Source organism: Centropristis striata, chromosome 16 (genome assembly GCF_030273125.1).
Source record: "Centropristis striata isolate RG_2023a ecotype Rhode Island chromosome 16, C.striata_1.0, whole genome shotgun sequence".
In the NCBI taxonomy this organism is placed as follows: domain Eukaryota; kingdom Metazoa; phylum Chordata; class Actinopteri; order Perciformes; family Serranidae; genus Centropristis; species Centropristis striata.
Window position 1 is genome coordinate 3,168,527 of NC_081532.1, and position 16,360 is coordinate 3,184,886.

The window sequence follows — 16,360 nt, forward strand, 5'->3', positions numbered from 1 at the left end:
TTTGGAAACCTTGTGTTTGCTAAAATTGTGCTATATAAATAAAGTGGATGGATTGAAAATACTTTGTAAGCTTTATGTTTTTTGCAGTGTTCTCACTGGAGAAGACTCCAAGTGGCCGACCTTTCTTTTTACGTGTTTTTGTCCCTTCAGGTTTGCGGAGCCACCGTCCTAACGGGAGCCGAGTGGGAGCCGGTTCTCCTGAACGTGGTGCGTCCCTTCATGGGGGAGGAGGTGGACCAGGAGGAGGTGGACCAGGAGGAGGTGGACGGGCCGGAGCGCGAGGAGGCAGCCGGAGATTTTGAAAACGGGGGAGCAGGACTTAAAAAGGAGGCCAGAGGGTTTGCAGGAGCTTCGACTCTCGGGGAGGTGAAGGAGGCGCTGGGGGAGCCGGAGGAGAGTCTGCTGTGCCAGGAGCATAAAGGAGGAAAGAGGAGAGAGCAGGGGGCCGGAGAGGGAGGAGGAGCCAGCGGGTGGAGGGTGTTTCCTCCTGACGACATGCAGCGGACGCTGAAGGAGCTGCAGCTGAAGGACGGAGACGCTCTGCTGGTGCTGGAGCCGCACTCCTTCGACTGCAGGTACTAACAGGAAGCACTGTCAGTGTGTTGTTTTCTCCAGGTTTTTCTGTTTTACTACTGTTTTTGTTTCTTTTTAAAAACTCCGTTAGCATGTTTACTCTGAGTGGAGACGTCGTTACCGTGACGACGCCGTCTGACTGCCGCTGGCTCCAGGTGGAGCATCGACCACATGGAGGAGGAGAAGGAGGAGAAAAAGAAGAGGAGAGGAGGAAGATTAAAGTCCCCGCTACAGGAAATATGGTCAGTCATTACTAGGCCTGTCGCCATAATTATTATATATTATATATATATATATATTATTATATATATTTTTATTTTTTATTTTTTATTTTTTCTTTGTTTATTGCTTTTCTCAACAAAACCAGACAACAAGAAATACCATTATAATTATTATTTTTATTCTATTTATTTTCTTAATCCTTATTCTACTTTCCTAATCTTATTTTGTATTTTTTTATATTTATTATATATATATATATATTTTTTTGTATTTATTTATTTATTTATTTTTTAATTTATTTATTTATTTATTTTCCCAACTTTGTTTATTGCTTTTCTCAACAAAACCAGACAACAAGAAATACCATTATAATTATTATTTTTATTCTATTTATTTTCTTAATCCTTATTCTACTTTCCTAATCTTATTTTGTATTTTTTTTATATTCATTTATTATATATATATATATATATATATATATATATATATATATATATATATATATATATATATATATATATATATATATATATATATATATATATATATATAATATCATATTCTTCTAAAAATAATGTATGTGTTTATTTGTGTCCATCAGCTGCTGTGTGAGGTGAAACAGAGAGCCATAGAGGAGCTGCAGCTACAGGAAACACCTCCAGGTTAGAAACTCTGTTCAACATTAATGTGTCTGCAGGGATTTCCTGGTTATCATCTTTATTCACCAGTGTAGCCCACCTTAAGTACATTTAATGTATTTGGACCAATGTCTTATGTGTATAAAATGTGCTTTTTAGACAGATATGATATTGGATAGAGGATAATGTCAATTTAAATTCATACTGTATATGTTTCTCAATACTGGACCAAAGAAGACATGTGGCTCCGTTGCCGCAGGTTGCCTACCCCTGGTTTAGGCAATAACAACATGTTTTTGTATTTGTATTCTTAAATCAGCTGTTTTCTGTCTGTCTATCTATTAAATCAGCAGTTTTCTGTCTTGCTGACCAGGTGCTGCGTTCTGTCTGAGGCAGGTGGACTGCTCAGGGAAACTCCTTCCTCCAGGTACTGAATCTGCTTTAATGGAGCTGGGAATCCCCCCTAAACCTCATTTTAACCAGATATTAACATAGACATTCCTTTACACTGCCCCCCTGTTTAACAGGTACTCCCCCCTGCTTGTAGTGTTTCCTCTCATCATGTGTCTTTGAAGCTGTAGAAGACGTTTATTTGACTGAGTGTGTTGTTTTGCAGTGTGTGAGGAGCTGAGTGTTCGGGATGCAGGCGTTCGACTCATGACCACACTGACTCTGTGTCTGGGAAACGCCCCCAAGGCCTCACAGGTGGGTCTTTTTATTTCACATCTTCAATAAATCCTTTGTACCTGCAGCTGCACAGGTGTATGATGCATCACTTTTTAGTTTATAGACTATATATATACTGCCCTACAAAGTCTCACTGCAGTAACTACACAATTGTAATGTTTTTTAACTGGCCAGCAAAATGGGTTATAGGAAAGTAAGTGATTTAGTCTTAATATAATTTTATCTCACTTTTTTACTTCATCACTATCTAGATAATAATTTCCCTTTCAAATAAACTTCTAATTTCTATTATTTTTATGTTTAAATTAGTGTATATATATCCAAAGCAGACCATGGTAAGTGCAATTACTGCTTGGTTTTGAGTTGGATTTTGTGTTTTTTTATATAATTAATATTAATTTAGTTCCTGCAGTTAAGCTTTGTAGGGCAGAATAGACCTCACCTAAAATAATTTTTGATTGATGTGAGATTTTCTCTTTGCTCTGCAGCTTTTCCTGCACTTCTCTGTGGGCACGGCGCCCTCTGCTGGCATGGAGATGGACATCATAGTGGAGAAAAGCTGCACTGTTAAAGAGGTGAGGACTCTTTATTCTGTCAAATATTCATCATGTGTTTATGTGACATATATATGTGTACTTATTTTAAATTATAATTTTTAATCTTTATTTGCAGTGTCTAAAGGCAATGCTGGATGCTGTTGGGCTTGATGGTAAAACTACAGTTTTTATGTTGTTTTCCTGTTTATTTTACTGTATATTACTTGCATGTACTGAGTTGACTCATTATTAATTAAGTTTTTCCCCCCATTTTCTACAGGTACATCTCAAAAAATGAGAATATAATGAAAAAGTTCAATATTTTTTGTCAATCATTTTTGAAAGTGAAACTCATGCTCATATTAATGCAGTAATTCATGTAAAAGGAGCCCAACCAAGTATTGATCTATAGAAATGAAGATCATTTTCAGAAGCATGACATTTGTGTTTAAAATATCCTTTTTCTTTATTGATCTTATGTAATATTCTACACTGAGTTTTGTGTTTCCATTATCTCTAAGCCAGAATCATCAAAATTAAGAAATATAGGCTTGATATTTTGAATATTTCACTCTGTAATTAATCTATATAATATATGAGTTTCACTTTCTGAAATAATTGACAGAAAATATTGAACTTTTTCTCAATATTCTAATTTTTTTAGATGTTCCTGTATTTCTGCTCTTAAAAGACTGTAACCCAACAGAGGTTTTACTGTAGTACTTCGGTGCAATATCTAGTTGTTAATGTCATTTAATTGTGTGTTTTCAGGAACCTGTTGGCACTTACGGAAGCTCGACTGGTGTGAAGAAGTCGGAGAGCCTCTGATGGACGAGGTGAGTTAACATGCTTTAACTAAACCTAAACTAGACTCATGTTGGGCTCATTCTGGGAAAAGTAATTGATTTTCAAGTTGAAAAAATATATTTTTAAGAAGCGTTTCTCTTCTGTTAAACATAGTGGCGGGTCATTTTTGACCCCTAAGACAAGGGTTGAAAAGTCTAAAAATCCAATTAGCTGAATTTGGAAATATGTTTTTGACAGGTCTTAAAAATGATTAATATGAAGTTTATTGTGAAGTTTGTAAAGTAGCTTTAGATTCAGTCTCTCTTCTAAATGTATTTTGGCTAAAGAACAGCACATTTAGTGCTCGGTTGAATCTGGCTGAAAATAACAAAATTCATAATTATGGGATTCCAATTTTCCTTCATGTACTTTGAACTTTTTTGTCTGTATAGATGTGAAACAGGTTTTAAATTGCAATAACCAGGTCTTAAATGTCTTAAATTTAACTTATATTTTAACGAAAATTTACAACCAAAAGCAGAAAAAACGTTGGGTAGTGTTTGAGATAATTTTACAAACTTCTGCCATATATTTGACAGAAATGCATTCATATATATATACATATTAATTTAATGACCAATGCTGTTGATTTAAATTGTTTCTTTAATTTGTAACTGCATTTTCACTGTGTCTTAACTGTAAAACGTCTTTGAGTACCATGTAAAGCGCTCTATAAATAAAATGTATTATTATTTTTATTATGAACATTATTATTATTTATTATTAATAATTAAAAACCTTTAATCCTCAGGATGTTTCTCTGTCAGCGGCGATGATAAACAACGGAGAGACGTTAGTCGTCACAGAAGGACAACTTCCTCCAAAGGTACGGAAACGTTTAGAGACACATTCTTCTCTCTCAGTCAACGTGTCAGTCTTTAGATCTTCATCTGTCAATTTTCATCTGATGTCAATTTATTGTTCAATTTAGGGACTAAATTATGGATAAATACCTTTTCCCATCTGGCAAAGAACTCCATCCCTATAAAATGTTTAGAAAAATGTCTAAAAGCCCATTTAACGTCTGTTTAAAATTCTAATTCAGACACTAATACACTTTTATATCATGTTCATTTTTTTAGTTTTTATATTTTTGTTATTGTCATTATAACTTGTTGTTGATGTTATACATATGTTTTTTCTATTATCAGTTTATTACTTTATTATATTATAATAAATATATATATTTCTGCCTCTCTTTGCACCAAGGTTATAATGGTTTTGGATTTTTCATTAGTTTTAGTTTTAATTTCGTTGTGAATTTTTGTTTTCTAATTCAGTTAGTTTTAGTTCGTTTTTATAGTGAGTTTGCTAGTTTTAGTTTAGTTTTTGTTAGTTTTAGTGTTTTTGTAATGGGCTATGTGTTGGGTGCCAGATTCAAAGAGGTCATAATAAATTTTGCCTTTATTTCCTTTGGTTTATCATCTCAGCCCCAATAAGGTTATTAACTCTTACAGTTCCAGGAGTTTTGAATTTTGGTTCTAGTGTAAACATCTCAATCTCAATAAACATGTTTACCATGTGTTCCTGCAGGTTCACTAACAGAATCCTCTTTCTAATAGAAACACTGGATTATGTATGAAAATAGTTGACAAAGACGAAAACGAAGGACGTTTCCACTATAATTTGTTAGTTTCAGTTAGTTTTGTAACCACAGTTTCAGTTAGTTATCGTTTAAAACTCTCATTTTTTCTATTCCAGTTTTTGTTTTAGTTAACTATAATAACCTTGCCCTGCACTTTACACTATTTGTTATCTTTGCCATTTTATGTCATTCTAACTGTGCAAATAAAATAAATAAATAAATAAATTCTATACTATAACTTTACCTCCGTCTGTATCTCTTGTTGTCCCGTCCTCCCTCAGGGTTTCCTGAAGCTCTCTGTGTGGCTCCGTCTGGATCCCAGAAACAACTCGACTCTCTCTGAGGACTTTAATCACACTGACAGCAGCCAGACGGAGGATCAGCTGCTGGAGGTTTTACCTGCAGGAGAAGGTTCCGGTAACTCACCTGCTCTGTGCTCCGGCAACGTGGCCGAGCTGAGAGCAGCAGGACAGGTGGAGATCTCTGACGAAGCCACGCTGGAGGATCTCAAGACTCAGGTAGCACCAGAAGCTCACCTGTTTATACAGGAGATGAGAGCTGTTTGTTCTAGTGTTGAATTCTCAAAGACTCCAGATGAATCCACTTGATTGGTTGTTAACATTATATTTCTCCAAACAAATGTTCCTTTAGTTGTTCCAGGCATTAGAATAAACAAGAAACTGAAGAAAACAAAGGTCTAATACACTCAAATTCAGTTAGTTTTAATTTGTTTTTAGAGTGAGTTTGCTAGTTTTAATTAGTTGATGGCTGATAACAGTCCAATATGACTTACCAGATTAATACAATACAATTATTTTACAATAATTGGAGATTTTTAAACGTCTACTTCTCCGGCATAATTTCACCTAGAGACTCCATTTAAACTTTAAACAGTAGACACAAGTATTGTGTATCGGTGTATTAATCCACGTTTCGATAGGTCATATAGTTTTTTATCAATCCCTGTTCAATGACCATGATCATTTTTGGAGAAATTCTGAGATTATAATGGGTGTGTATTGCACGGAATGTTCGTGTCACAGTGTGTGACATCATCGCCAGAGTGTAGAGGGAGAGAAAAAACTGTCAAAAAATACATTTGAAAACTGCGCTCCAGGCGTTTTTAGAGTGAGTTTGCTAGTTTTAATTAGTTTTTATTTTTTGGAAAATGCTTAGTTTTAGTTTAGTTTTTATTAGTGTTAGTTTTTTTGTAATGGGGTATTTGTTGGGTGCAGATTCAATAAGGTCACAATAAATGCTTCCTTTATTTCCTTTGTCTGATCCATCTGATCCAGATAGATGAAATAGATTTCATATCAACCAAAAAGGTTTACGGATGAAAAAAGTTGACAAAGACGAAAACTAAGGATATTTTCACTATAATTTTAGTTAGTTTTGTAACCACAAAATACAGTTTCAGTTAGTTATCGTTTTAAAAAAAAAGTTTTTTCAATTCTAGTTTTCGTTAGTTTTTGTTAACTATAATAACCTTGGCTCTAACCAGAAGCTCCTCTCCTTGTTCTACTTTATGGTCTACCTGTGTCTCAGGTGTTGACGCTACCTGTCCTCCAGGATGTGTGTGTGCCGACCACGGCCTTCATGCGTGTGTGGCAGCTGGAGGGACGGAGGCTGGCTCGGATCTTCAGAGGACCACAGCTCTCTCTCAAGTAGAACACTTGATCTCTCACAGCGTTTTATTCCTACGTATGTGTAATGTGATAGCTACTGTACCCTGTTTATTATCTGTAAATCTCTTGTTCTTTGGTTTCTTTGTCATCAGGAAGTTGAAGCTGACCAGTGGGACAGACCTTTGTGTGCAACTGCTACTTAAAGAAGAAGATCTGGGGTAAAGATTGGACCATCAGAAGTTTTATAGAAAATGTTATAACTAGGGCCGGGACTTTAACGCATTAATTAAGATTAATTAATTACACAAAAATGAATGCGTTAAAATTTTTTTTACGCATTTTAATTGCACTTATTTTTGCACTGCGGAACGTTTCTCACTGGATGAGTTTCAGGCGGACCGATTATACTGGAGCACCAACTAGCGTTGATGAGTTGAGACAACAACAAACCACAGTGAACATGAAGGAAGAAGCTGGTGAGACCTTTGGTTGGCCCCGTGGATGATGGGACATTTAGTTACTAAAAACCAACGGATGGAAGCGTCCATAAGAGCATGGTTGTGTTGCTAGGCAACAAGGAATTCACATATCACCATAGCAGCACATCCAGCCTCAATTATCACCTCAATGCTAAACATATAGCAGCTAGCAGCTAGTGTGCTAGCTAGCGTGGATTGTGTTTTACTTAAAAAACCAAAGTATTCTAGTTTACAGAAGGTCTACCTACCTATAGGCTACCTGGATTTATGAAATGTACTATATTTATAAATATGCTATTGCTACACTTAATGGCAAAAATTGCACTGGACTGTTGGACTTGAACAAAAATAAACAATATTTTTGTTGCTTAAGCTTATGTATTCAGTTATTATTCAATGGTATACTAAAAATCCATGTGAAAAAATTACTTCTCACTGTTCTCAGGTCAAATATTTATATGCGATTAAAATGCGATTAATTTCGATTTATTAATTATTATTATTATTAATTACAAAGCCTCTAATTAATTAGATTATTTTTTTCTAATCGAGTCCCGGCCCTAATTAATAGATAACACAATACAAAGAGAAGTAGTAAACAATAGAACTGTAAAATGCAATAAGATAAAATAAATTACAAATAAATAAAATAAAATGTAAAATGTACTGCCCGCACAAAATAAAATATGCATGTATACAAATAAAAACAAAAAATCATAAAATCATCATAAAATGAACACAGTGACGTGGTGTTAAAGTTTTCTTCTTATATCTAGCAATAGTATCTTAATTATATTGTTTTGAGTATAATTTACCTACTGACCATAGCTTTATGTGCGTATTTAATTATTATTATTATTATTATTATGTGCTTATTTAATTATCTTATTGTTTAAAGACTTGTTTTTAGGATTGACATTGTGAGCTTTTTCATGCTTTTCAAGCTTTTCAACTGTTGAATATGATGAGTTTTTACCTAAAATATTGGCCCCTTATTTAAGTTCAGGGCAGGTTAAATTCCTTCTGTCTTTGTGTGTCTAAGGCCTAAAGATGTGCTGCTGAATGTGAAGATGGGAGTACCAGGAGAGAGGAGCTACTACCCTCCAGAGGAGCTGGTTTGGGACGCAGCCAGAGATTCTTCTCCTCGTTCTCTCCGTTCCTGTCTGGCTGCTCACTACGGCCTCTCCCCCGACTCTCTGCTGCTGGCCAAGCACCAGCCGGACAAACACATCTGGGAGGAAATATCCAACTGGGTGAGATTTTTGTTGTCATTTCTTGAGAAGGAACAAGTTTTAGGTTTTTCGTGGAATCTATTATAGGCGTGTTTCCACTGAGTGCTTCCAATCTTGTTTCATGCATACTGAACTTTTCCCATAAACATAGACTATCTTATCTATCTTATATAAGGTTTTAGATTTATATATTGCGAAACAATAGAAGAATCAACCTCGATCTTTGGGTTCAACAGAAAAGAATGTAGCTCTCTTTATCAAACAACCAGAAGAATGTGATTTGTTTTGTGACACTGTTAGCGAGAAGAATTATTCTGCTGAACTGGAAACAAAAAAATTCTCCAGTCTATCAAGCTTTAATTAATGATATAATGAAACAGTTAGAAAATGCAGTTAGAAAAAATAAAATTCACCCTGAGAGGTGAGATAAATACCTTTTACACAATATGGCAGCCATTTATGGACTATTATACCAAATATAATCCCATGAAAAATGAACAACTGTAACTTTTAGAACACTTGACATCCTCCAAGTTGTATTATTACTATTTAAATCTCTTTCTTTTATTTGTATTTGATTTGTCTCCAACTAGGTTTTTGTTAGTTTGTTGTTGTTTTTCATTGCTTTTATTTCTCTACTATCATTATGTTCTTTCGTGTTGCTTTGAAGCATAAATTAACATGTTTCTTCTTTATTTTTGTATGTGAATGAAAGGAAAAAACCCAATAAAGACAATTTTGGGGAAAAAAAGAAAAATCTCAGTGTTCTTGTGATTGTTAATCACATTAAAACATGCTGTATACCTTTTTATTTTCAGAGCCAGCAGGTTTCCAAAAAGAAGAAGAAGAGAAAGGCAGAATCTCTCCTGGGAGCTCCGTTTCACCTCAAAGACGGAGACACAGTCGGCATCAAGGTATCGATAAAAAAAAACATGTTTGTTTTTTAAATGAATGTCAGTTTTGGTTTGATTTATTTGTGAGAAACGCTGAATTCTTTCATGGTATTTTTGTTTCCCAGAATCTGTTGATCGACAACAACAGGGACTTCCTGACTCCAGAGGACGAGCGAGGCCAGCAGAGACTCAGAGAGCAGACGGAGCAGCGCCGGAAAGGGTGGGACACTGCAGCTGCACTGAAAATACCTACTCAGGGCTGGGTCATATGGAGCAAAAGTCATATCCTGATATATTTAGGCTGAATATCGATAAATGATATACAGTAGTGTTAAAAATAATAGCAGTCCAATGTGATTTACCAGATTAATACAATACAATAATTTTACAATAATTGTAGATTTTTAAACGTCTACTTCTCCGGCATAATTTCACCTAGAGACTCCATTTAAACTTTAAACAGTAGACACAAGTCTTGTGTATCGGTGTATTAATCCACTTTTCGATAGGTCATATAGTTTTTTATCAATCCCTGTTCAATGACCATGATCATTTTTGGAGAAATTCTGAGATTATAATGGGTGTGTATGGCACGGAATGTTCGTGTCACAGTGTGTGACATCATCACCAGAGTGTAGAGGGAGAGAAAAAACTGTCAGAAAATAAATTTGAAAACTGCGCTCCAGGCCGCAAATTCCACTCTACAGAAATAATTTATACATAGAAACGTAGGAAAATTAGTCTTCTCCCTCACAATCCTCTGGTAAAGCTGTCAGAGTTATAGTTTTGGCGTAGGACGCACAGATGATCCACCAACACGCACCAACAGCCTCATTGGCTCCCATCTCTGAGATTCTTTGGTTAATTATTTTTTTTACCTCTGTTTCTTCTCAGAGGGCAGGCTACAGGCTCTGATGGTGTCGGACCACAGAAGAAGAGTGGACCCAACAAATCCAGGAAACCAGAGGTAGCACTGTCCATCAACGTGGGGTCGTTCAGATAGCAGCCTGCTGCAGCAGAGACACTTACAACTACCTATAAATATAAATATAAACCACACAGACGCCATGATGCAGTTAGGACAATCCAGGCTGGTGCCATTATTTCTTATTTCACTGTTTTTCTCCACCAATCTTTGGAAACGGACTCAAATCTAACACTTTTTGTTAACAGGAAAAGAAGGAATTTAATTTTTGATTTGCTGTTTTGAACCAATTGACCATTATTTCTATGCATTATGACTGGATTTCTTATCAGATGCCCCATATTTGTTTGGTTTCCTCTCTTTACCATTTTCTAAGTTAAAACCACATGCCCTTTATATTATAGAGCTGCAACAAGTATTTGTTTAATCAAACAATAACAACTATTTTGATAATCGAATAATTGGTTTTCAGCAGTTTTTTTTAAAGGCAATAAGTCCAAATTCTCTGATTTCAGCTTCTTCAATGTGAATATTTCTGGTTTCTTTGTTCATTTATGACAATAAACTGAATATCTCTTTGGTTTGTGGACAAAACAAGAGATTTGAGGACGTCATCTTGTATTAACCAATCAACTAATCAATGAATCGTTTAAATAATCAACAGATTAATCGAGAATGAAAATAATCGTTAGTTGCAGCCCTATTTGATCACATTACTGGTTTTTATTTTTTTTCAGTCTGGTGCCATTATTTCTTATTTTACTCTCAAATCTAAGACTTTTTGTTAACAGGAAAAGAAGGAATTTAATTTTTGATTTGCTGTTTTGAACCATCATTTTTGCATTATTTTTATGCATTATTACTGGATTTCTTAATATAAGATGCCCCATATTTGTTTGGTTTCCTCTCTTTAAAATTTTCTAACCACCACATTTATTTCATTACATTACTGTTTTTTATTTCATGAGACAAAGGCACAGTGTGATTTCCAGTAAAAGCAGATTCTTAGCTACACGGATCAGTAGCAGATTTATAACCTTGTACTAAAAAGCCGGAGTAAAGTGTTTCTGTTTGCTGTTCCAGGCTGCCAGTTACAAACTGAAGCCTGTATGTTTCTTTTCCTATACTGTTTTATATAAACTAAAGCAATCAGGGTGAAACATGCAGCAGCAGCCAGCAGTGTGTGGCTGCAGAGTTTCTACTTGTTTAGTAAGTTGTTGAGAACAACAAGCCACTAAAGTAGAAAACCAGCTGCTGTTGGTTGGTGTTATCGTTGCTATAAGGTGTTTAAGTGATGCTCGTTTTTATGATATAAACCTGTCACTGTGCGCCAGGAACACAAAGCTTGATGTGTGTTATATTGTGGGCTTGTTTTAGGTTATAACAGAGAGGAGAGATAGGCCTTACTGAGGAGGAGCCTCGCTCTGCTCCTCCTCCTACCTCACTCTCTTCCTCTCTCTCTACCTCTGCTGCTCGCTCTCTTTTCACCCCCCAACGTCTCGCTGTAGTCCTAAAATTACATTTTTCGGTAACACTTTACAATAACCATCATTTATAAATGGTAAACAGATTATTATTAATGTTTAATCATCATTTATAAACCGTATAGAGGCCATTTAGAATGGTAAATACATATTTTTGTTGTTTAACTAACTAAATCATATTTAGTTAGTTAAACATATGTTTAACTAACTAAATCATTTATAAATGGCAAATAGATGGTATATTAATGTAAGATTATAGTTACTTTACCATTAACAAACAATTGGATTTAAATTATTAGTTTATTAATAGTTTTAGTTGCACTTGTTATAACATTTTAACACCATATTAAGTATGTTAATGATTTTGAAATGATTCATATACCTTTAAGAAATTGGTTGAAATCATTTAAAGATTAAATATGTATAACACTTTGTAATTGGTTAATAACTGGTCTATAAACATAATTTAGTTGGTTATTGTAAAGTGTTACCAGTTTTTCTAACCTAAAGCCCCCTAAAGCTCAGTTAATCAGTGAAAGGTAACACTTTAGATGGGAACACATATTAAACATTAATTAGTTGCTTATTAGCATGCGAATAAGTAACATATTGGCTCTCAACCCTTAAGAGCCAATATGTTACTTATTTGCATGCTAATAAGCAACTAATTAATTAATGTTTAATATGTGTTCCCATCTAAAGTGTTACCCAGTTAAAAACTGTTTCACACAGTTTGATACAGGTGCATCTCAATAAATTAGAATATCATAGAAAAGTTTATTTATGTCAGTAATTCAATTCAAAAAGTGGCAATAACACATTATATATATATAGATCAATTACACACAGAATGAAACATTTCATGGCCTAATTTGTTTAATTTATAATTATAATGATTACACTGCAAAAACCAACTGACAATAAATAAGAAATAAATAACTAGAATTAACCAAATACATGCTCGAAACAGGCAGTAAGTGAATTTTTCTTTGTAAGAGTTCTCTTGAAAAGCCAGATTATACCATTAAAATAAACCAGAAATACTTGGAAATGAGCACGTTCTGGTGGTAGAAAATGCTTTTGAAATAACATTCAAACTACATTAAACAAAAACTCTCAATTGGAGCCAATATTTTAGGTAAAAACTCACCAAATTCAACAGTTGAATAGCTTGAAAAGCATGAAAAAGTTCACAATGTCAATCCTAAGTCTTTAAACAATAAGATAATTAAATAAGCACATAATAATGTTACTAATAATTAAATAACCACATAAAGCTATGGTCAGTAGGTTAATTATACTCAAAACAATATAATTAAGATACTATTGTTAGATATAAGAAGAAAATACTTGGTCTATGGTCAGAAGTTCAATTATAATTTTTATTCTTTTTTGTCATTTTTTGTCATTTTGTAGCTTTTTTGATCATTTTGTGTCAATTTTTTGTCCTTTTGTATCTTTTTTGGTCCTCTTGTGTCATTTTTTGTCATTTTGTCATTCCTAAAACCAAGTCTTTAAACAATAAGATAGTTAGATAAGCGCATAATAATAATAATAATAATAAAATAAGCACATAAAGCTATGCTCAGTAGGTAAATTATACTAAAAACAATATAATTAAGATACTACCACTAGATATAAGAAGAAAATACCTGGTAAGCTTCATGTTTTTGCAGTGTATGACCTAAAATTCAGTGTCTCAAAAAAAAGTAATTTTACAAAAGACCAATTTTAAAAAGTGTTTAATATGGAAATGTTAAAAATATGTCCATCTATATGACTCAATACTTGGTTAAGACTATTTAAAATGGACTTTTCATTATATTCTCATTTATTTAGATGCACCTGTACATTTCACATTGCTCTCTGTATTTTCCACTTAAGGCGTAACATGGCACAATAACTGTTAAATGACTTTACTGGCTTTTATTGGACATGATTCACCCTTTATACAGATAGAAATAAAAGCAGACTGTCTTCAGATTATCATTTCACATTTAAAGGAATAACTGTACGGAGCCAAACATCATCATCGTGTTATGTAACCAGATGAATTTGCTGCTTCAGAAACATACTGTAAAACATTTAAATCCTCTTTTCTTCTTGATCCCTGAGTTGCTCTGTGAATTTTCATTGTGGAACATTTAATGTTTCATTTGCATGCACTATATGTGGACTTCAGGGAAGGAAAAGCATCCTTATGGATAATTTATTTGAAAAAAAAGTGACAAAATAATTTTGTTGCTGTATGAATTGTGTGTTTTTTTTCAGGGGGGATTTGATTTTTGATTTTTTGATTTTTTTTTCTATGCTGCTTGCATGTTTTGTTTCATGTATTAATTTGGCCTTGATCAGTGCCAAGAGTTTGCAGGTAGTACATTTAATATTTTTTTGACAATATAGTCAGCAATAGTGAATTTAATTTTGTATCATTTCTTAGTGTTATTGATGACATTGTTGGTGTTGCTGATACAGATTGCTCTGCTGTATTATGACAGTGGAAATCTCTTTGTAATCCGTGTCAGATTGTATCTGCAGGAAATATTTTATCGACAATAAAGGAATACAGTAGTAACTGTTGGTTGTTTTCATAATGATAATAATAGAGCTGAAGGTATAAATTACTGTTGCTTTTATACTGATTCTAACAGTTTCTCTTAGCAGTATGACTATAATAATAATCATAATAATAACTAGAAAATTTCGAAAGAAATTGAGAAGAAAATGAGAAAAGTCAGTCACGGAAAAAAGGGAAAATGAGAAAAAAAAGTCAAGAAAAAGAAGTGAAAATGAGAAAGTCAAAATGAGAAAAAAGGTGAAAATGAGGGGAAAAAAGTCACGAAAAAGTGAAAATGAGGGAAAAAAAGTGAAAATGGGGGAAAAAAAGTGAAAATGAGAAAAAAAAGTTGAAGTCACGAGAAAAAAGTGAAAATGAGAAAAAAAGTGAAAATGAGAAAAAAAAGTCAAAGTCACAAAAGAAAGTGAAAATGAGAAAAGTGAAAATGAGAAGAAAAAGTGAAAACGAGAAAAAAAGTCAAAATGAGAAAAAAAATTGAAAATGAGAAAAAAAAAGTCAGTCACAAAAAAAAAAATCAAAATGAGAAGAAAAAAGTATAAGCCACAAAAAAGTGAAAATGAGGAAAAAAAAGCCAGTCGCGAAAAAAGTCAAAATGAGGGGAAAAAAAGTCGAAGTCACAAGAAAAAAGTCAAAATGAGAAAAAAAGTCAAAGTCACGAAATAAAGTCAAAATGAGGAAAAAAAAGTCAACATGAGAAGAAAAAAGTGAAAATGAAAAAAAAGTCAAACTCACGAAAAAAGTCAAAATGAGAAAAAGTCAAAATGAGAAAAAAAGTGGAAGTTACGAAAAAAAAGTGGAAGTCATGCAAAAAATTGGGGGGATTTTTTTGGTGTATTTTTGCCGAATAATTTGAAAACCATCTGGTGAAACCCTTAGAAAAGTCACAGCTGACTTGTCATGGCCGAGCCGGTCGATTTGACACCTTTTTAGTGTTTGTGAGATCAAAACTCTGGGAGGAAGAAGCTCAATGAATAACATATAGTGTGCTTTTTCAAGCACATTCAATAATACAAATAATCAAAGCCAATAGGATCAGAAGTCAAAAGGCAAAATGTTACAACAAAAGAATAAACAGAATAAACAAATAAATCCAGATACACAAACACAAATATGCAAATAAAATTGATAGAAGCAATAAAGACAATAAAAATATAATAAAAGAGATTACAACATAAATCCAAAGCTATAAAAACATGAAGCCACTCACCAAAATCACTGCTGTGGAATTTGGCACAGAAATCATAATCATAAAGCTTAATTATAATGTTGACCTCGTTTTCTTGTAACACCAATATGCTGAAACATTTGTGGTTTGTTAGTGTGGAAATTAAATTCACACACTAATTAATTAAATGTGTGAAATGCAATTATGAGTCAACCACAAAAACTATCATGTAAACAGAAACCCCGACATGTACAATAGTCATAGAGATTAATCATTTTAAGGGTATAACCTAATTATTAACAGGTCAAATCAAATACTTATCATACAGTCATGGAAAAAATTATTAGACCACCTTTGTTTTCTTTTATTTATTGTTCATTTTAATGTCTGGTACAATTAAAGGTACATTTGTTTGGACAAATATAATGATAACAACAAAAATAGCTGATAAGAGTTTAATTTAAGAGCTGATATCTAGACATTTAACATGGTTTTAATGATAATGATTTTGGTTATTATCAATAAAACCATGTTAAATGTCTAGATATCAGCTCCAATTTCAGTTTACCCCAGATTCTTTGGTCAATTTGTTGGTCATTTTGGCCTTTTTGGGGTAATTTTGTGTCTTTTTTTTGTCATTTTGTGTCTTTTTTTGGGCCATTTTGTGTCTTTTGATCATTTTTTCATCTTTTTCTGGTCAATTTGTTTCCATTTCAATAATTTTGTGTCCTTTTTTGGTCATTTTACACCTATTTTTTTGTCATTTTGACTGTATTTTTGTTCAATTTGTGTCTTTTTCGGTTATTTTTACATTTATTTTTGGTCAATTTGTGTCTTTTTCGGTTGTTTTTTCATCTATTTTTGGTCATTTTGTGTCCTTTTGTGGTCA

General features: G+C 33.5%; 1 protein-coding gene across 1 annotated transcript in view; it reads left to right on the plus strand.

The window, feature by feature from the left end:
• The window catches only part of usp40 (ubiquitin specific peptidase 40), a 28,808-nt gene extending 16,962 nt beyond the window's left edge, over positions 1 to 11,846 (plus strand). The window contains exons 16-31 of the mRNA XM_059353944.1: positions 151 to 575; positions 665 to 815; positions 1,397 to 1,457; positions 1,807 to 1,860; positions 2,050 to 2,138; positions 2,609 to 2,695; positions 2,793 to 2,829; positions 3,428 to 3,492; positions 4,254 to 4,328; positions 5,369 to 5,605; positions 6,636 to 6,754; positions 6,868 to 6,933; positions 8,237 to 8,447; positions 9,245 to 9,340; positions 9,445 to 9,539; positions 10,214 to 11,846. Of these exons, the coding sequence (XP_059209927.1) occupies positions 151 to 575; positions 665 to 815; positions 1,397 to 1,457; positions 1,807 to 1,860; positions 2,050 to 2,138; positions 2,609 to 2,695; positions 2,793 to 2,829; positions 3,428 to 3,492; positions 4,254 to 4,328; positions 5,369 to 5,605; positions 6,636 to 6,754; positions 6,868 to 6,933; positions 8,237 to 8,447; positions 9,245 to 9,340; positions 9,445 to 9,539; positions 10,214 to 10,322 (1,977 nt within the window). The 3' untranslated portion in view covers positions 10,323 to 11,846. The remainder of the gene's footprint in view (positions 1 to 150; positions 576 to 664; positions 816 to 1,396; positions 1,458 to 1,806; positions 1,861 to 2,049; positions 2,139 to 2,608; positions 2,696 to 2,792; positions 2,830 to 3,427; positions 3,493 to 4,253; positions 4,329 to 5,368; positions 5,606 to 6,635; positions 6,755 to 6,867; positions 6,934 to 8,236; positions 8,448 to 9,244; positions 9,341 to 9,444; positions 9,540 to 10,213) is intronic.
• Positions 11,847 to 16,360: the final 4,514 nt, after the last annotated feature.